This window comes from Dryobates pubescens, chromosome 13, assembly GCF_014839835.1.
Source record: "Dryobates pubescens isolate bDryPub1 chromosome 13, bDryPub1.pri, whole genome shotgun sequence".
Lineage (NCBI taxonomy): Eukaryota > Metazoa > Chordata > Aves > Piciformes > Picidae > Dryobates > Dryobates pubescens.
The window spans coordinates 11664013-11684437 of NC_071624.1; the positions used below are offsets into that span (position 1 = coordinate 11664013).

Consider the following 20425-nt stretch of genomic DNA (forward strand, 5'->3'; position numbering starts at 1 on the left):
GGGAGGTTTGCGTTGTGCATTTGCTAAAAGGTCTTTGCCAGAAGAGCTGTCAAGCTGCGGAGCAGGCTGGCCGGGGAAGTGCTGCTGCCACTGTCACCAGAGGGATCGAAATGCTGCGTAGATGGGATGCTTCGAGATATGGCTTAGTTGTAGGCTTGGCTGTGCTGGGTTAACGATTGGACTCGGTGTTTTCCAACCAAAACGATTCTAGGACTCCGCGGCCGGGCCTGCTGCCAGCCCCCAAGGCGCGCCCCCGCGCCGCGCTCTTCTGGCCGCGCCGCGCTCCCGTCGCTGCTTCCGGCGCTATCCCGGAAGCGGAAGGCGGCAGCTGAGGCAGCGTGAGGAGATGGCGGCCCGCGGTACCGCGAGGCGGGGGGCTGGCGCGGGGGCTGCCCGCGGGTCGGACCCGCAGGAGGAGCCGCCGCCCCCGCTGCAGGCCGTGCTGGTCGCCGACAGCTTCAACCGCCGCTTCTTCCCTATCTCCAAGGACCGACCACGGGTAAGAAATTTGCCCTGCCTGCTGCCCCCTGTTCCAGGCTGGTTCTTCTGGGGCCACCTGCCTCGAGTGCCTGGAGGGATGGAGGGAGCAGCCCTCTGAGGGAAGGTGATGGTCGAGCTTGGGGTCGCGGCGTGCCCCGCCAGTAGAGACCTGGACAGACTCGAGACGGCGAGTCCCCCCAGCCGCCCCTGGCAGGTGCCGCTCGGCCCATCCGCCCCGGGCTCGGGCAGCCCCACCGTTGACCAGTTCTTGCTTATAAGAGTTTATATTCCCCGCTGCAGTGGCAGAGAGGATCTAATTGCTGCGCTGGTGCCTTTTGCTTTTCCATATGGCAGGGCAAACAGCGCTGTTTGCTTTCTGTCTGTCGCTGATGCAGGAACAGCAGCAGTTTGGGGCAGGTTTGTGTCTGATAGAAGAAAGAAACGAAGTCTTTATTCGTGCCAGCAGCAATGGGTAAAATAATATGACCAGAAAAATAGATGAGGGGAAAGCACTTTAATTAACTGAAGGCTGTATGTTAAAGGAAAGAGAACGCATGAAGAACTTAGGTCTGAACAATTATCTTACTTCATTTGCTGATTAAATGTTTGTGATGGCCATAGTTATACATGCAAGCTTAGGCCTGAAACAAAACAGCACAGAAAATTAATTAAAGAATAGTATGAGATCACTCAGTTGTAAATCAGTAACTTGGAATAAAAATGTGCCTCGAATCTCAGGTCAATAGGCTTGGCTTCATTTTAGGTTGTGTTTCCCCCCACTTGTTTAATTCTGGACACTCATATTCCTGTGGCTTCATCATTCATGTCTGACAGGTTTTTCTTGAAGCAGTTAAAGCCTGAGTCAGGGAATCAGCACTCTGGGATTTAATTCCCACCCCCCCAGTCTTTCATTTAGCTGAGTCTTCTTGAAGAGTTTTGTGTGTGATAACTTTATGGATTCTTTTGGCTTTGGTTTTTCATGCCTTCCTCTCTGAATTAGCATCTACCCCTGTAGATGATCAGAAACTAGCTCTTGCTGTTTAGCTCAACTCTAAATGTTTTGATAAAAGGTGTTATTTTTCTAGTACTACCCATGCTATTATATCCTCAGGTTGGTTGAGGCTGTTGCTGATGTTGAAGTACAGAGTGTTTGTTCAACTTCTCTATGTTTTCTCATGTTGGGTTTTTTTAGGCTCTTTTACCTATGGCAAATGTGGCCATGATTGACTACACTTTGGAGTTCCTAACAGCAACTGGAGTGGAGGAAACCTTTGTCTTCTGCTGTTGGAAGTCAGCTGAAATAAAAGAGCATTTACAGTAAGAATCTCTTCTTCTTTTTAAGCTTTGTCATGAAAGGAGTCCTCTGTCTTCCAACAAGCCTCAAAGGTCTCACTGATCCTTCTGATGAAAGCTGTGTGCAAGAGGTGACTTTTCTCAGTTGACTCCTAGCACATCTCTAAAAGCACCATTCCTGTGAAGGAGTGGAAGGGTTTAGTGCCTTGAGACTACATTTATGCTGGCATTTAACTTTTCCTATCTAAAAGCAAGGCTTTCCTGTGGGTAGCCATGTAAATTAGAGTACTGCCCTTTGCGTTGTGCCCTGCCCTGGTGTGCTGTGCAGCACCGAAACAGCTCTCTCAACACCTTTGCCTCTGCATGCTGCAGGTTTGCAAGCTAAAGTGAAGCATGCAGTGTTTTCCCTGCAGGAGGTACTGCTTTCTGTGAAAACAAAAAAAAAGCTGAGGTTTTGTGTAACTTTTCCTTCTTTGGCTCACAGTGGAGTTGGGTTTCCTAAGTTTCCATAAGCTGTGGTTTCAAAATCTGGCCCTCTGTGGCTCACCTGCTGTGTATGTGTGCACAGCTCTGCCTATCAGTAGTGGCCTCATTGTGGTAGGATTCCCCTTGTGATCACTTATAGACGGGATGTGCACTGAGGCACTGTGTCTTAGTGTGTTCTCTGTAGGAATATCACAGAACATTAGGGGTTGGAAGGGACCTCCAGAGATTGAGTCCAGCCCCCCCTGTCAAAGCAGGATCACCTAGGGCAGGCCAAATAGGAATGCATGCAGCCTGGTTATGAAAGTCTGCAGAAGAAGAGTCTCTACAACCTCTCTGAACTGCCTCTTCCAGTGCTGTCACCCTCACTGTAAAGAAGTGTCTCCTTGAGTTGAGGTGGAACCTCCCATGTTCTAGTTTCTACCCATCATTCCTTGTTCTACCACTAGGCACTACCAAAAAGCGACTGGCACATTCATCTTGACACCCACCAATCAAATATTGATAGATGTTGTTAAGATCCCCTCTCAGCCTTCTCTTCTCCAGGCTAAACAGCCCCAGTTCTCTCAGTCTTTCTTCATAGGAGAGGTGTTTCTTCCTGATGTGTTTTCCTCCTTGCAGAAAGTCCAAGTGGTGTCGCCACACCTCGCCCAACACGGTGCGCTTTGTGACTTCTGACCTGTACCGCTCCCTTGGCGACGTGCTGCGAGATGTCGATGCCAAGTCCCTTGTTCGTTCTGACTTCATTCTCGTCACTGGAGATGTTGTCTCCAATTTCAATATTTCCAGAGCCCTGGAAGAGCACAAGTAGGTGTTGACAGAGTGTGCGCTTGCCAGACGTGCAGGGACTCTGGGCTTTACCTCTCTGAAGAGTGATTTTCATGTTCTGCCTCTCTTTTTCAGGTTGCGTCGTAAGATGGAGAAGAATGTTTCTGTGATGACAATGATATTCAAGGAGTCCTCCCCTGGTCACCATGCCAGGTGCAAAGAGGACGACATTATTATTGCTATGGACAGTGCCACAAACCGTGTCCTTCACTACCAGAGAACCCAGGGGCTGAAACGCTTCCGCTTTCCTATGGTACGTCTGGTACCTGACAAGTAGAAAAGGGCAGAGGTCATGATGTAGCCCATGTCGAGGAGGAGGTCCTCCTTCAGTAAGGGCTGGGGAACTGTGATTGCTGCTTCTTTTGGAGGAACAGATGATGATAGGAAGTAACTTGGTAAACTGCCTCTTTTTCCACTTTAACCATTGTTGGGGGCTTGGTGGAATTGTGCTGGGACACACGTTTGGGATTTATTTCAGAGTTTGAAGCTGGGCAGATGGACTTCTGGCAGTTCAGCTTTTGCATGTACTGAATACCTTTTCTCCACATGAAACAAGGGGGTTCAGAATTTGGGATTCATCTGCCATTATGGTCCACAAAGCATTTTGAAGTGGCACGGGGTGAAGCAACAGAATGTGGAAGGGGGTAGTAATTCCCATCGTCTCTGCTTGTACTCTGCACCTAGTAATGTGGTAAATGCTCAGTGCCTGCAGAGGTTCTTTCTTTAGTCATATAGATGGTCCCTTTCCTGTTTTCAACTCAGAACTGTGATCATATGGCATTTTCATCCCCTAATCATCAGATTATTTTTCACATTCAACTGAAAGCACAAATCACTGTAGGAAACCAAACAGGAAGAACCCTACAGCTGTAAAAATCTACAAGGAGTATGGAAGCTATTAACATAGTGTTTTGCTATATTAGTGTTCTTGGTACAGTAACTCCCTGTGACTAAGGTAAGGAGCTTCCTGGAGGAAGAGTGATTGTTAGAAGTACAAGGGATGAGAGCAGCCTCTGCTGACTGACATGCAGCAGTGTGTGTCACCAGGCTGTGCCTGCTAAGCTTGTGTCTCAGTGTAGATTTCTCTGATACTCAGAACTTCAGCCAGTTTAATAATTCAATTGATACTGTCCCTGACTTGCAGAGGGCCTGGGGGGCTCAGTACTACATGAAGCACTTGTAGCATCTGAATTTTTCCCTCTTTCAGAGTTTGTTCCAGAGCAATATCGAGAACGTTGAGGTGCGCCATGACTTGCTGGATTGTCATATCAGCATCTGCTCTCCTCAGGTGAGCTCTGTCCTTCTGAGGGTCCAAAATTCAATTTTCACCACTCCTTTTTCCCTCTTGGTGTGCAGGAGCTGCATGTGGCTTCAGTAGACTAGGTTTGGAAGACAGAACTCCCAGCTGTACTTAATGACTGAAATGAGAGCCTCAGTCATCATGTGATGTTGGCTCTGTGGACTGTGTGGGTGCTCAGTCTGCATCTGCCATCTGCTGCTCAAGCCCCAGCTAAACTAAACAGTGGATGCTTTGGTAGACTGGCTGATGTGGCACAGGATGAAACAATGCTGAAAAATAAGCAATTTCACTTAAAGTACAGTAACATCTATGGAGCAGAGGTGATGGCTGTGCTATGGAAAAGTATCAGTTCTTGCAAGCTGCTACCATGTTAGGGTAACCTTTGGGGTTGTTCCAGCCTAGGTTTATTAACCTTTCTTCCACATCTGAAAAAGCTGCTCTGCAACTTTTTTAGGGGAGCAAAACTACAGAGTGATTGCTTGCAGATGCTAAAGCAATGCTTAGCCCTTCCTGCAAACCAGAATCGGTTCATAGTCTCTATTAGGAGAAGGAACTGGGAAGGCCAACACTCCCAGTAGAAGGAATCAAATGCATATTCCAGGCAAGAGCATCACTATCCTGTACTGCATAACTTTGCTCCTGAGAACTACTGAACAGCTATCAGTTGTCTGGCTTCCCTGGCAATGTTTTCTGCTAACTAGATTATTTCCTTCTATTTTATTCCTGGCAGGTGGCTGAGCTGTTCACAGACAATTTTGACTACCAGACACGGGATGACTTTGTGCGTGGCCTCTTGGTAAATGAGGAGGTGAGCAGTGGGTTGCTACAAGGGAGATCCTAGTCCATTGCCTTAGAGAATCTCCTGACGCACTCCTGCCTGTCTCCAGGTCCTGGGGAACCAGATCCACATGCACGTAACGACAGAAGAGTATGGTGCCCACATATGCAACCTGCTCATGTACGAAGCTGTGTGCTCTGACATCATCCGGCGCTGGGTTTACCCTCTGACTCCAGAGATGAACTTCACTGATGACAAGAATCAGAGTTACACCCACTCTAAACACAACATCTATCGAGGGGTGGACGTCAGCCTCGGCCACGGCAGTGTGCTGCGGGAGAACGTGCTCATCGGGCAGGGCACCGTCATCGGCAGCAACTGCTCCATAACCAACAGCATCATTGGGCAGAACTGCCGGATAGGTGAGTGCGGGCCTGGGGACGAGCAAGTCTAGCCAGGCAAGGGCACAGGTTGTTGGGGTTTAGTTCTTAAAGCATTTGCCTCTTAGAGAAGATGATAGGTGAGTACCAGTTCACTTCTGATGGGAAGAAAGGAGAAAAGCTTGGAAATAGATCAGTGTTCAGGGTACCATAATGATGCTGAAAGGTAGCAGGTGCTTCATGTGAGTAAGTTGGTCATGCATTCTCCACTGCTGAAACATCACTAAGGTAGGGGTATTGCCCACCCACATCCTACCAATGAGGGACATCTGTCCCTGCTTTTGTGAGCTGCCTGGTGCTCCCCCTTCCTAGTCTTGGCTGGAATTTTTCTGCAGTTTGGCTGTACTTATGTAAAGCCAAGGTGTCAGTGGGTACTGTCAACTTAAGTCTCTGGAGAGAGCAAACTTCCCTTTCAGCTTTTAGTAAGGAGTGGCCATAGTCCTTTAAGTCCTGTTTTTACCATTAATCTAGCTTTCGTTATGCACGAAGGGCACTGGGATTCAGCAAGATGCTTTCTATTGGACTCAGCATTGTGAGAAAGCAGCCAACTGCCTTGTTCAACATATTTGTGTTCCATGATCTGTAACAGGTGATAAAGTCACTTTGGATGGAGCTTTTCTCTGGGACAGAGTACACATAGCAGATAATGTGGAGATCTGCCATTCTGTTGTCTGTGATGAAGCTGAAGTGAAGGAGGAAGTAAAGCTAAGGCCCCACTGTGTCCTCTCTTCTCAGGTGAGCTGTATTTATATCTATTCTGCTTTCTGCCTTTCTTGACAGGTTACTGGACTTAGACTAGACCATGCTGTTGCTCCCACATTTTTCTTTCTTTTGTTTGGCTGGGGTAGTCTGGGATGGGATCCAGCAGTGCTATGTGTTCAGTTGTAATAAGAATTGTAGAATGGTTTGGATTGGAAAGTACCTTTAGAGGTCATGCAGTCCAGTCTCCCTGCAGTGAGCTGTGAACATCTTTAACTAGATCAGGCTGCTTAGAGCCCTGTCCAACTCATCCTTGAATATTTTCCAGGAACGAGGCAGCTATCTCCTCTCTGGGCAGCTTGCTCCAGTGTTTCACCACCCTCATTGTAAAACATTTCTTTCCTTACTTGTTAGTAGAAAGCTTGTGTGAAGCAGCGGTGCCTAGAGGTACAAGGAGGCAATCAGGGTATTCCTTTATTAAGAAATGTTGTATATATTTGCAGGTGGTAGTGGGTCCTGGCATCATTCTTTCTGAGGGCACAGTGATCTCTCTGCACCCACCAGATGAGGAGGAAGAGGATGATGACCAGTTCAGTGATGATTCTGGTGTGAACAAGGAGGAAAGCAAAGTGAAGCTGAAAGGTATGAGAGTCTCTAGCTCTGTGCACTCTGGCTATGCAAAGGGCTTTGCCTTCCATGATCTTTTGAGGTCTTTCTCTCCCTCATTCTGGACTGCAGTGCCAGGCTGGAGCTTAGTGCCACATTCAGCTTGTAATGTGTGTTTTCAGTAAGGCAAGCAAGGATGTTTGGTGCTGGTTGGACAGTGAGGTATACTTTAGTACTCCAGCATTAAAATTTTCAGAGACTAGGCTATTTTTCATTTTTCTTAGAGGAGGAGCCTTGCAGGAGGTGATAAGCTGAAGGTGGGAGAGATGTGCAGTGCCAGGCAGGTTGCAAGATCCATGTCCTTGTACCTGGACTGTGTCCAAGGACTTTGTCCTTGTGAAATGCTGTTTCTACCAGTCTGATTTTGTTGAGGCATCTAAACATGGTCAGCTGAATGTTGCTGCTCTAAGGGCAAGTAATTCACTTGTCAAGGCAAGTTACAAGAGGTGAAATCTGCAGGAATCCCAGCTCTTGGTGAAGGATATTTGGGGGCAGTAATAAGCAGGTTTGCCTGTAAACAGGTCCAGTACATCTACCTCCTAATTGCTGCTTCTTTTTCAGGTTACAATAAAAAGGATGTAGGCTCAGAGGGCAGAGGCTACCTCTGGAAAGCAGATGACAAGAATGAAGAGGATGAAGAGCAGAGACAAAGCCTATGGGGTGAGGAAGTGCCCTGAGGATGGGCAGACAGACCCATGTCAGAGAAACTGGCTGAGTGGGACACTGATAATTATGTCTAGAGTAACACCTGGGTTTCATGAAGCAGATTGACTCCAGGAAACTTAGTGTGTGGAGGCAAGGTGAGAGGTGAAAGCAGGTGGTGGACCAAATGTGCTCTCTGGAAGACATTTATTTTACCTTTGACACTCACACACACAGCTGTCTGTGCTGCAAGTGGTGCATTACAAAGTAGTTGGCCCTCCCTTAGAGGGAATATGCTTTGGCTACTCCTCAGGCTTTCTTCCTGACAGTGCCAGCTTCTGCTGACGTTGCTCCATCGTGAGTCAGCAGCCTGCGCAAAATGCATTTCCTTCTGTCCCTGTCCTTTGTTGTCTGCCTGCAGACTCTTAAAGTCCCATTATCCTAGTGCCAGCTGCAGCATTCCCTCTGCAGCAGATCACAGGATGGTAAGGGTTTGAAGGGACCTCTGGAGATCGAGTCCAGCCCTGCTGACAGAGCAGGACCATATAATCTAGTGCAGGTCACATGAGAACACATCCAGATAGGGCTTGAAAGTCTCCAGAGAGGGAGACTCCACCTCTCTGGGGAGCCCGTTCCAGTGCTCTGTGACATTTACAGGAAAGAAGTTCCTTCTCATGCCGAGGTGGAACTTCCTGCACTGTAGTTATATCCATTGCCCTTTGTCCTACCATAGGGTGCAAGCCAGAAGAGCCTGTCCTGTCCCTCTTGGCATCCAGCCCTCAGACAGAATAGAATAGAATTAACCAGGTTGGAAAAGACCTTCAAGATTGTCAAGTCAAACCTATCATCCAACACTAATCAACTAGACCATATTTATATACATTTATTATATCCCCTCTCAGTCTTCTCCAGACTAAAAAGCCTCAGGTCTTTCAGCATTTCCTCATAAGGCAGTGCTCCAGTCCCTTAACCATCCTCATAGCCCACTGTTGGACTCTCTTGAATAGATCCTTGTCCCACCTGAACTGGAGAGCCCAAAACTGCATGTAATATTTCAGGTGAGGTCTCACTAGGGCAGAGTGGAGGGGGGAATCTAGTCATATGGATATACAAGTGGAAATTTCCTTGCAAGGACAGATAGTTGCTGACTCAGCTGGGAAGTCCCTGGAGCACCTAGTTCCTCAAGCATAAGACATCTGCAGCTTTTGAGTGCTGAATCTGCATCTTCCCTTCTGTGTCAGGCCCAGCTATACATTCAGAGGAAGAGAGCGAGTCAGACAGCGACCTGAGCATGGGCTCTGAGGAGCCAGACAGTCGGGCAGCATCCCCTCAGCTGGATGACATCAAAGGTGAGAGATGGGCTGTTAAGAGGTATGGGGAATCTGTCAATAATGCAGTGAGTGTGAAATTCATGTTGCTTTCTCTAAGGATATTGAAAACTTTGTGGATGTCTAGAATATGTTTCCTGACCTCACTTCCTTCTTTCTCTATAGACTTCTTCACTGTTCCTTGAATTGCTGTTGTGTTAACTCGAGGCAGCCAAGGATTAGAAGTGAGACAAAGATCATCTTTGTCACTCTTGATCACTGGGTCTTTATGAAAGTGACCTTCCCAAGTTATCTGTTTAAATGGCAGTGTTATTGCCTCAGATTGGGTGAAGGTCCAGCAGAGTTTCCCTGCATGGGCAGCTCACTGCTGTAATTGTACTGGAGAATTAAATGTCATAGTAGGAGCTGCCTTGTTTGCCAGATGCATTTTGGTGTTCTTTTTTGTTGTGTTAAGCTTACCTGGATTTGAAAGGGGCTCAAGATGAACTGGGGAAAAATCAACAACAAACAAAAGCTTCTTCACATGAAAATATCTATCCAAAGGAAATTACAACAATGAATTTCAGGTTTGAATTCACATCTTTAGTTAGGGGGAGATGAAGTTTGTGAATAGAAAAGGCTGCATTATGAAAGTATAATAGAAACTCTGCTCTGAAAGGTTGCAGAGGTAAACAGCTTTGTACTGGTTTGTGTGGATAGATCAACTGCTACCCTGCAGGTTGTCTCCTTTATTTGAATTACATTCTGCTCTTTATACATACAGTTGATGTGGGTTTGTGACATCTGACAGAGAACAAACAGATATCTCTGCCAGAATGCTTCCTTTGTTAAGGGCATAGTTTCTTCATTAAGGAACAGTTTGAAGAGTCTGTGCTTTTCCTTCTCATGTTTGACTATTTGTCCTTTCTTTTCTTAGTTTTCCAGAATGAGGTTCTGGGTACATTACAGAGGGGTGAAGAAGAAAACATTTCCTGTGACAACTTGGTTCTGGAAATCAATTCCCTCAAGTGAGTGTTCCCTTAGGGATCCTGTCCCTTATGCTAAACAGTTGGGTTTGTCAGCAGATCTAGAAAGAAAAGGACAGACATGTGAGTACCCATGTTTGCTTTTTAATTAGCTTTAACAGTACAGAGCATGAGAAATGCAGGCTAGAGATCATGACTGAATGATGGCAGGAGTTGATGGAGAGCACCAGCTGCATCTGTAGCGTCCTGGGCGTTTAGGCTTTTCCTGCCCCAATTCTGTAACAAGAGATTGAATTGCTATTAAGTAACTGTGGACTGGAGCGAGCAAGCCAATTCTTGGCACAGGCTGCCTGTAAGTTCCTGCAGGGGCTGCTGCTCTGTGCATTGCAACATTCAGCCAGCTGCCTGCAGCTGGGGCTGTGCTGCGCCGGGGCTTGTCTGCTCTGTTTCTACAGCAGCGAGTCTGGAACACGTAATCAAAGTGGCTTTTACCTGCTATTTCTCAAATACGAAGCTGTTTCCCTTTTGCACAGCAGTGTTCTTGCAGCACTCTAGAAACAGTGAGTGTGCTGTCCCTGCACTCACTTGTTCCACTGTGGCAGCAGATTGTCAGGATTTGTAACCTTCTGCAGGGCCTGCTGCAATGTAAAGTGGTTTTATTGCCTGTGTATTCCAAAACCCAAACCAAGAAGTCTGGAAGATGGAAATCAAACTTTTTGCTCTGTCTCTGAAGAGCTGCAGTCTGCAGAGATCAGACAGTGTGAAATTTTTGGGGGGGTTGCCTTTTTCCTCACAGGTATGCATATAACATTGGCCTGAAGGAGATGATGCAGGTGCTCAGTAAAGTGATCCTGGAGTTCCCTCTACAGCAGCTGGATGCAAACTTGGACTCCCAGAGCTATTTCTCAGCGTTACTTCCTGTGAGTCCTGCTCTATTTAGTTCTTCTTTGGACTTCTCTCCTAGAGTGTAGATCTGGATGCCCCTGGTCGTTCTTGGCTGAGAATTCATTTTGGTTAAGCCTGAAGCCACTCCAGACATTGTCTTTCAGGGTCTTTGTCTTCTGTAGGAGTAAAAGTGGACTGAAACTATTGTACCTGCTTGATGAAACTCAGCTGAGTCTATAGATGTGAGGAGCTCTACCTAAGTACCTGTGGTTGTTTCTGTTTTCTGTCTGTGACAGTAGGAATGCATCACTTGTAGGAAAAAGGGTAAAACAAAAAAAAAGGATAACTGTTAGAGACATCTTTGCAGGCTTGCATTCCAAGAACCCAGTACCAACCCATCATAAGCCCTGTCCCTGCAGCAGCAGGGAGCACTCCTCTCCCAGTGAGGTCCTTTCCAAGGTCTTATTTATCTGCATACTGTAATTGGTGCCAGTTTTTTTCCAGCCAAATGCAAAGGCACGATGTTGTTGTCCTCTGAGGGAAGAGACAGGGTCCCACTGTCTCTCTAAAGAGATGGGATGGATAACTGAGTGAGAATGATTTCTATTTCCTGGCTTCAGAGAGACAAAATAGGGCAGGATCTGCTTTAAAAAGCAGTCATTAGCGGTTTTGTTAATCCAAGCTGAAGATATTGTTGTATCTTTGACTCTTTACTGCAGCCCATTTTTGCATTTGAGTTTGCAAACTCTACAGGTTGAAGGTGCTTTTTCAGAATGAATGGGTCTCACAGGTTTGGGAAGGACTAGTTTGGGGGTTTTAGGAGGTGGAGCTGAAGAGGAACACCAGGCACCCTCATAATCATGTCTCTGAGGCAGTATGTGCTTTCAATTGATGGGCAGTGATGGAAAACTAACTCTTCCTTATGTCAGTGTAAGCATGGCACTTAATTCATCTCCTGGATGCATGGAGATGTCTTCTGTAGGAGACATCCATGTGAACTGCTCAGTTCATCAGATGGCTTAGTGAGATTTTGCTGTTCACTCTGTTCAAATTCTGCTTACTTTTGTTCCTGTTTCCAGAATATTTTTCTTGAATAGTATGTCATGTCCTAGGAGAAGAGAATTGAAGAAGGAAGACTGAAGAGAACATTAGAGCAGGTGTTGGACTTGAAGCAGCGTGTGGCTGAAATGTGTGGGCTGTGCAGCTGAAGCTGCCTCGCTCAGTAGCTGTATTAGGCTGAGAGCTGCTGCTGCTGCTTTTATGTATGGCAAACTGTTATTTTGTAGGAGATGGGGACACTTGTGTTCTGAGGGTGGTGAATAGCATGAGCCCACTGAACTTTAGAGAACTGGTTTTTGTTTCTCACTCTCTTCATGGCTCAATTCTGACAAAAAGATGGTGGGGGAGATCAGTTACTTGTGTAGGAGTGTTGGGAGAGTGGTCCCAGACAGCTCAAGAGGGGAAACTGTGAAAATGCCTTAGTTATGAGGTATGGTTTGACTTGAAACCACGGTATGTGCTCTGAAGTGCTGGCCTGTGAGCATGAGGCTCTGAAGTGTTGCAGCAATTTTTTGGAAGCAAGCATTCAGAAAAGGATATGCCCATGGGTATTTTTCAGATGAAACACAGAGGCTTGAGAAACAGTTACCCAGTTCAATGAATGTCCAATGTCTTGTGTGGCTCTTGTACAAGTTGTAAAGCAGAGATGGGGTAGAAAACCAGACCTGTCCTAGGACTGCAGACATGACTTGAACAAACATGGCCGAAGCTCCTGACAAACTGAACACTGTGTCTGTTGTCACTGAAGCAGCATCAAACAAGGTTATGTAGGTGAGGATGTCTGGAGACAGTTGAGGGAGGCAGTATAGCAGTTCAGTTTGCTGAGCTGGCCAGGGTCTGCACTGCTGCCTAGTGTGCTACACCTCTGTAGGTTTTTTGTTAGGGAGCTGTACTCTTTCCAAGGCAAGTGAACACCACGTGGATTCCCTTACTCAGGGACCAATTGGGTCTCTGCTTTCACTGAAACAATTTATAGTGGTCAGGCCAGCTGCTGGTATGGTGTAATGGGCTGGAATTAGAGCTTTTTCCTTTGTGCTCTGCACTTGCTTCATGATGGTTTTCAGTGCTGGAGGTAAGGGTAAAATAGGCCTGGCATCCAGACAGACCTTCTGACAAAAGAAAAGCAGATCACAAACTTCTTTTAAGGCTAAGGTGGCCATATCTGATGGAAAATGAATCAACCTGTCAGAGGAATTGCTTTCTCTAGACTGTAGATTGTTTTGAGGAGTTACCCAAGTTTAGTCAAAGCCTGAAAAGTTACAGTTTTGTCTGTAGGACTCTTTGTCACATATTTTTCATGGTTTTTCAGTCTTCTGTTTAGTATAAACTAATTGCAAGCTTCTCATTGCCCAGTTTATGCTTTCATCAAACTCCCAAAACAGCCTCTCTCTTTATACAGGGTCATAGATTAGTTTTTGAGAGGGCCTTCATGTGGGACTGAGCTCTGCTTTCCCCATTAGCACCAGTTACCTGCAGTACAGTGCATGTTCTTGACCTGAGATGGTATGTTTTGTTTTCTTGTGCCTGCTTATGATTTAAAGGCATTCACTGAAAAGAATTACAAAATATTTCTTAGCCTGGAAGGAACTTCCTAGTAGATTTATTACATTTGAGGTGAATAATTCCAAAGGATAATAAGAATGCAGGAGATGGTTGTAGAAGAGGGGAGAGTTTAGGATTAAGCATTTTGCTAAGGGCTAAAATGCTTTCTGGAAATATGCCGTGCAACCCTTAGTATTTTTGCTGTGATACCATGATGATTAGGACCATTCTGCATTGTTACTGTTGCTCCCTAAGCTGGTCTATGTACTATTATACAGATGTTTGTTCTAATCCCCTTCTTTGTTTTTTCTTGAGGCATGCAAATTCCAGTGTGGTTGCATAGCAAATGTGTCTGAAGAGGTGATGGAGTGTAGTACTGTGGAAAAGCTGAGCACTGTTTCCTAGTACCAGGCTATCTTTGGTAGTTCACACTAGTCTGGGTTCTAGCTCCACTGTGTGTCCTGGAATTCTCCCTCTGGCAGAGCTACTAACAGTTGTCCTGGACAGAATAATGTTGATTAACTCTAAGTGTAGGTGACTCAGAGCTTCTTCATCACTCCCCAGGCCCCTGAGAATTATCTGTTTCCCTTCAAAACAGACCAGATGTGCTTTGTAAAGAGGCAGTGTTGAAGGCACAGTAAACACAGTCTCTGTATGGGTGTGCCAGGGGTGTAGCTGCAGGAATGCCTGCTGTTGAATTAATCAATTTAAAAAGATGTAGAACTCTGATTTAATTTCCTGCAGTGTTTTTGTAGGGTAGTATAGTCATGATGTAGCCAACAAGGAATTTTTCTACCTCATCCTAGTTCTGATACCTGTTATGGACAGGGGTTTCTCTTTATTACCTGTCCCAGGATTGAATCAGGCTGTACTGGTTTGCTGAGCTTTCCCTGCCATTTGCTTTCCAGATATATACAAGTGAGAGAGCTGTGAGGGACTCTGACAAAGACAGTTTGAAGAGGCAGCACCAAAATCACTAACCTAAAGACTTTGTTAAAAAATAAGCTTTGAAGGAGGGAACTGAGATCAACTTCTTGCCCTTCATCCTTCCCACTCCCTGCAGCACACTGCCAGATTCAAACAAGCTTGTAGGCACACAGCAGAGGTGTGACTTGCACTTAGGGGCTGCTCCACTGCACACTGGACAGTGCAAAATAGCCACCCCTACTCAGCTGGTAATTATCCTGGCACTACCTTTTTTCTCTCTTATTTTCTCTTCTGCTTGGAAAGAAAAGTTCCACTGGAATGTCAGCTGCTCTAGGAAGGTTTGTGTACCTCTCCTTATTCATTTGCTGTGAAGTGATTTTCTTTGAGTACCAGAGTCCATTAAACACATTTATTGTGATAATCTAGCATTCCATCCAGAGAGGGAAAACCAAGAAAGCTGCTTAGTCAAACCACATCCTGTCTGCATATGTGAGACTTAATAGAATACAGAACTAACCAGGTTGGAAAAGACCTTCGAGATCGAGTCCAACCCAACACCATCTGATCAACTAAACCATGGCACTAAGTGCCTCATCCAATCTCTTTTTAAGCACCTCCAGTGATGGTGACTCCACCACCTCCCTGGACAGCCCATTCCAATGGGCAATCACTCTTGCTGTGAACAATTTCTTCCTAACATCCAGCCTAAACCTCCTCTGGCGCAGCATCTGTTTTGTGGACAAAGTGGGACAAATACTAAGGGGCCAGCTGAATGGTTTCTTAAAATGCTTCCCTGGGTCAGTCTTGTGGTGCAATGCAGCTGAGAAGCAGGGCTGAGAGCACACATCCATATCATAGCTGAGGAGCTCTTGTGTGTTTTCTCCCCTGCAGCTGTTGAAGAACTGGACCCCGTTGTTTAAGAACTACATAAAACGGGTGTCAGATCACTTGAATGCCTTATTTGCCATTGAGGAATTCTTCCTGGAACATGACATTCTCTGCACATCCATAGCTAAAGTAAGTATCTGCTCACAACCCTGAGGACCTGCTTTGCTGAATTAATGGTGAAATGCATCTTGTCTGCTTTAGAGGAGAGAATCTGGGGGTCTCAGTGGAGAGGGTGTGTAGAAAAATCCATCTCTAACAACTACTTAAAAAAAACCCACAACTCTCTCTGCTTGTGTGCCTGGGAGGGAGCACAGCTGAGGGTGAGTATTAGTTACCAGCTTGCAGCCTTAGGGGAGCTATTATTTTCAGCTCCTAACCCAGATGCCCTTGTTGTGTGATGCTGGAAGAGGTGAAGCCAGAGGCTTGCTTTAGGAAGAGCTTTACTTCATGTGTCTCTCCACAGTCCCTGGGATTGAATTGCCAAATGGTTTATCCTACTTTAGAGTACAGAATAGACAAAGCTGGGAATAAGGTGGGACTTCTCATTTGGGCAGAGCTACATATGAAATGGAAGGAAAGGGGAGCTGCTTTGTGCCTTATTACTTATCTCCCTCTTTCCAAAGAATTTTCAGTATATTTCTCCTCACCTTCCTTCACAAATACTTTGTCCCTGCTTTCTTTCTGCCTTGTCACACTGAGAGCATTTGGCTTAGACCACAAGTCTTTCCTTTAGCAGTGCCTCAGAAAGCCCCTGTCACTTTTGGAAGAGCTTAACTCTTGGTTCCTCAAGAACGAGTAATCCTAACTTCTGCTACCAGTCCTTCTGGCTCATGGCAAAGAACTTAGGACTGGAGCCAGAAGCCTTCAGTTTGGTGAGCAAAAACGTCCTTGAATTACAGCAATTGTTTGGCATGTGTCCATTGTTCTAGGGGCCTGGGTCTCCCTGGAGGCTGGGAATTGAAGTGACACGTTATACTTGGAGTTGGCAGCCAGCTTTGTCAGTGTTCTGCTGCAAGGAGACCGACTGCAAAATGCCTGCTCTGCCTGAGCACAAAGGCACCCTGAGGAAGCATGATTGCATCTTACCCTTGCTGCACTGGGCAGGAGTTTGAGCTGATGGATGACCAATTGCTTTGACACCTGCCATAAGACTTTTAAGAGAGACTTGGCAGGACGAGGGAGCATAGGGCAGGGCTGGATAGGTTTATGCTCTTCTCTGCACATGTGGGCTTGCAGAGGAGTTGCTTTGAGGATGGGGGTTGGGACACTTTAAAAAAAGAACTTAAGTAACTTCTTCAACTGTTACCCTCTGTGGCCCTTTGTTGCCCACAGTTCTCAATTCTACCCTGCATCCCTGGAGCTGAAGCTGATGGGGCTTGAACTTCTAAGTATCATAGCATCTAACAGTCAGGAATATAAGGCTTAGTAGGAGAAGCACACTTACTTGTAACACTAAAAGCAAAATGTAGCAGACTGAGTGCCTTCTGTTGAAGACAGAGCTGGGAGACATGGATTATGTGCAAACTTTGTGCTTGGACGTGAGCTACCCCCAAAAAACTTTCATAGAGAGTCCTGTTGCTCTTTCCTAATTGATGCAGGTGTTGATGACATTTTACCAGCTGGAAATTCTGGAAGAAGATGCAATTCTCAAGTGGTTCTCTTTGCGGGACACATCTGACAAGGGAAAGCAGCTTCGTAAAAACCAGCAGGTAAGGCTCAAAGGTGTTTGAAGAGGGCAGGGGGAGAACAAGAGAGACAACAGCTGCTAAAAGAAACTTGGCATGAAGCTTGCTGCCACTGTCACCTCTGTGGAGCAGCTGCCAGTAATGCACCAGTGCATTGAACACTGAGCAACACAACTTTGTTCTCCAGAACAGATGTTTCTGTGTGTTCTGCCATAATCATCTTGTCTGGATGAGAAATGGAGGTAGCAGGAGAGGGAGAGTGTTGTTACTGGGCTCTGTAGCACGAGGCCAGCACTTTCTGGAGTAGCAGCACAACTTCTCGAAGCCAACACCCATTTGAAATGGGCTTTAGGCCAATGCCCTGTGTGCTGGCCCCATGCGTTTCCTTTGAAGCTTTCATTCCTGGCTCACCAGTCCCTTCGCATATATTTTTAAGCCTTTGCTGTACTGAGTGGTTTCGTTTGGCTTGTGTTTCAAGGAGCATATAAACTTCTCTCCTCCATCAGGCAGAACTTTGTGTTGCAGTTTGGCTGAGCCCTGTTCCAGTCCTCCTCCCTGGATCTGGAAGAGGAGCAGGGGAAGAAAGCCATCTCTAAAGAACTCCAACTTTGTTTAAAACCTTTGCAAAGTCAGCTCTTTCTGTAGGTCAGCAGTGCTTTCAGCTGGTGATTTGAACCTTCTTTATAGCAATTTCTCAGGGAGTGGTGTTTTCCCAGTAGAGATTTCCTCCCATGTCTTAGCTGAGGTGCAGCTGTCCTCTCTTCTCCCTCAAGCTTTGGAAAAACTCTCAGACCTTTGTCTGAGTGTTGTGTGGATTGTGTGACTGGAGTAATCTCCCTTGGGAATCTAATCAGTCTGGGTTTGTCCATGGCATCCTAGTTGTTTCTCATCTAAACTTGTCTCTACCTCCCTCAATCCGCCTCTCGTTTCCATATCTCTTAGAAACACTTTCTCTTTCTTGTGCAGGATAGTGGTGCTCACTGACACAGTGCAGTTGTTGCGCATTCCCAGAGTCTGTTACGTGTCACTTGTTACCTGCTGACGTTTCATTCTTTCTGCAGCTCCAGAAGTTTATCCAGTGGCTGGAAGAAGCAGAGGAAGAGTCGTCTGATGGCGACCAAGACTGACATGGTGGCTCAGGATGAGAAGAGGCGCTCTCACTGTCTTTCTGGGCCAAGTGGGCAGGGCAAGATCAATGCCAGTGCGTGGTGTAGATGTGGGGCCTGACAGCAAAGTGACAATCCCGTCGTTCATTACATTGTGTTCCCAACTTTGCCACTTTCCTCCCTCCCTCATTTGCCCAGTGGCGCCTTATGTTGGATGGTTGCAGCCCAGTGTAAAAACCATAAGGTGGTGATACCTAGAATCCCTCTGGAGCCTGGATGTGATATACTATAAGCTATAAACTATCTTTTGGGAGGTCCTTGTTACTAACACAAAGGGAGCAAATGGATGCAAATGCATACAATAGATATAACCATGGGGGTTGTGGAAGATGGTCATACAGCAAAGTTATTCAGAGTTGTTGCTTCTGGAGCTAAAAGAAATCCTGCTGAAGAGACACTGGCAAGGTTGGTGAGTAGGAGCATGTGGATTAGGATCTGGAGGGCAAGACTGGAATTCAGGAGTTCCTGTGCCTGGAGAAGATGCATTTGTCTGAGGATGCCCAAGGCATTTTGCAGCCTAGAAGGCACTTCTGTGATCTTTCCAAAAGGGAAAATCTCTTGCCATCTGCTGTGCTAGGATCTAACACAAGGTTGCACAGCAGAGTTGGTAAAACCATGTGCTTCCCCCTCCTGTAGAGCAGGGGGTGATATATGCTTGGTTCCCCTGCGGGGGGTTAGCTTATAGTGGATGTGCACTGGCCAGTGAAGTGCTGTATGAATCACTACATCTCAGATGTGGTCTGTTTAACAGACATGTTTTGGGAAAGTGTCTGTTTCTTTCTGCTTGTACAAAAAGGGAGCAGAGGTGCCTGGCTCCTCCTCCTGCACTAGCTGCTCTGGTGTTTTGCACTGGCAGCAGGCACTGCACCAGCTGCTTTAAGGAGGATGCAAGTTCCTAGGTTCTGCTTCAGTGTGAGAAAGACTGAATGGTATTTCCTTCAACAGCACGTGCTTTGTGTTTCCACGTGACTTCAGTTATACAAGCTTACTTCATGTCCTTTTATTTGAAAGCTTCCTTTCCCTCAGACAGCAGGGAAAGTGCTGCAAACCCACTGTGAAGTTCAGCAGCCACAGCACAACTCAGCATGCGGTGGAGAAGGAGCGTGCCTCTGGCACTTTGTTGCCAGCACAGACAATGTGTGGCAGCAGCAAGGCCTCCAAAAACAGCTTTCTTGAAAGTGTCACTGCCCTGTGTTCATCCCTGCTCTCAAAGAACAGAGCAAAAGGCACAGCAAGAATCAACTTGTCTTCATGGGTGGGTTATTTGTTGGATGTGCTGACCTTGCCTCTGCCACTTCAGGAGGATAGATTTAATCCTTTTTGGGGGGGGAAATGCACTGGAGCTGCCCACTCAGGATATTTACTTGGCCATTCTATGGTGCCACAATTGTCAGTGAGGGGACAACGTGGGATGCTGGAGACCAAGGATACTGCCTCTTACATAAAACTGAAGTTCAGGCCGGGCAATCTTGTGCACTCACACTATCAGTTGCCAGGGTTGTGCATAAATGTGCTTGTTTTCTGACACTGCAAACTCAGTCTTGTAAATGTTGGGGAAGTAGTGGGTATCTGAATTTTCTGTATCTGCCAATATTTAATTCAGGGAGCAAATAAAAACTATCCTGGTGTTACCAGCGTGTTCACTTTGTTTGACTTTGAACTGCATGTCTCCAGTTGTGGCTCATGGCTGCGCTGAGTTAATGGCTAAGCTAAAGAGCTCCTCGCTGCTTTTTCCTCAGGAGACTTTTAAGCACGCAATAGGCAGGTAGGAAATCAGCGGAGCATTGAATTGGTTTGAATGGTCAGTGATAACTCATGACCTCACCATTACAAGCAGAGAACACTTATTAAAACTTGTGAACTTGGAATCTGGAATAGGTGAGGTTTGGTTTTGTATGGGATTCCATAGCAAAGATCATTAAATCCCATGAAACCTGTTAGCCTTTGCCACCATGAGAATTAGTGGGGATGTTGGCAGTTAGGGACTGCATCGTGCCCTGGTGATGTTGGGAAGTGTAAGAACTGGCAGGGAGGGGGAAAGGCAGTTACAGAGCTCTTGGTGGAACGGTTTACAAACCAGGTGCAAGACTTCTGGTGATTTAAAAATCTCCTTGGACAGGTGAGGAATTTTCTTTTACAATGTAAAGATGACTTTAAAAGTTCATTTAACATAGTTCTGTTGGAGGCTCAGCTTTTCCAGAGGCTCTTATTCTTCTTGCCAAGAAACAATTCCACTTTTGTTTTTTCCATTCCCCTCCTTTCTTTGCTCCATAGTCGCCAACTTCTGCATGGTGTGAGCTGGTTCTTCTTTTTATCCAGAGATTAAGACCCAAGGGAGACTGTTGCTCTCTGGCCAAGTATCTTTTAAGTC

General features: G+C 46.2%; 1 protein-coding gene across 3 annotated transcripts; it reads left to right on the top strand.

Annotated features, from left to right (window-relative positions):
* The first annotated feature begins 326 nt into the window (after positions 1 to 326).
* Positions 327 to 19684, top strand: EIF2B5 (eukaryotic translation initiation factor 2B subunit epsilon). 3 transcript variants are annotated; one of them, XM_054166342.1, is made up of 16 exons: positions 327 to 499; positions 1673 to 1797; positions 2878 to 3063; positions 3160 to 3337; positions 4292 to 4372; positions 5115 to 5192; positions 5272 to 5584; positions 6192 to 6337; positions 6805 to 6943; positions 7529 to 7627; positions 8851 to 8958; positions 9854 to 9944; positions 10699 to 10822; positions 15207 to 15332; positions 16802 to 16912; positions 17950 to 19684. In XM_054166342.1, the coding sequence occupies exons 1-16, from the start codon at positions 347 to 349 to the stop codon at positions 18013 to 18015; spliced, it is 2124 nt and encodes a 707-aa protein (XP_054022317.1). In that variant the 5' UTR covers positions 327 to 346; the 3' UTR covers positions 18016 to 19684. The 3 variants fall into 3 exon arrangements, with proteins under 3 accessions (XP_054022317.1, XP_054022318.1, XP_054022319.1); XM_054166343.1 differs by lacking the exons at positions 16802 to 16912; positions 17950 to 19684 and adding an exon at positions 15937 to 16454; XM_054166344.1 differs by lacking the exons at positions 16802 to 16912; positions 17950 to 19684 and adding an exon at positions 15940 to 16454.
* The last annotated feature ends 741 nt before the right edge of the window (positions 19685 to 20425 follow it).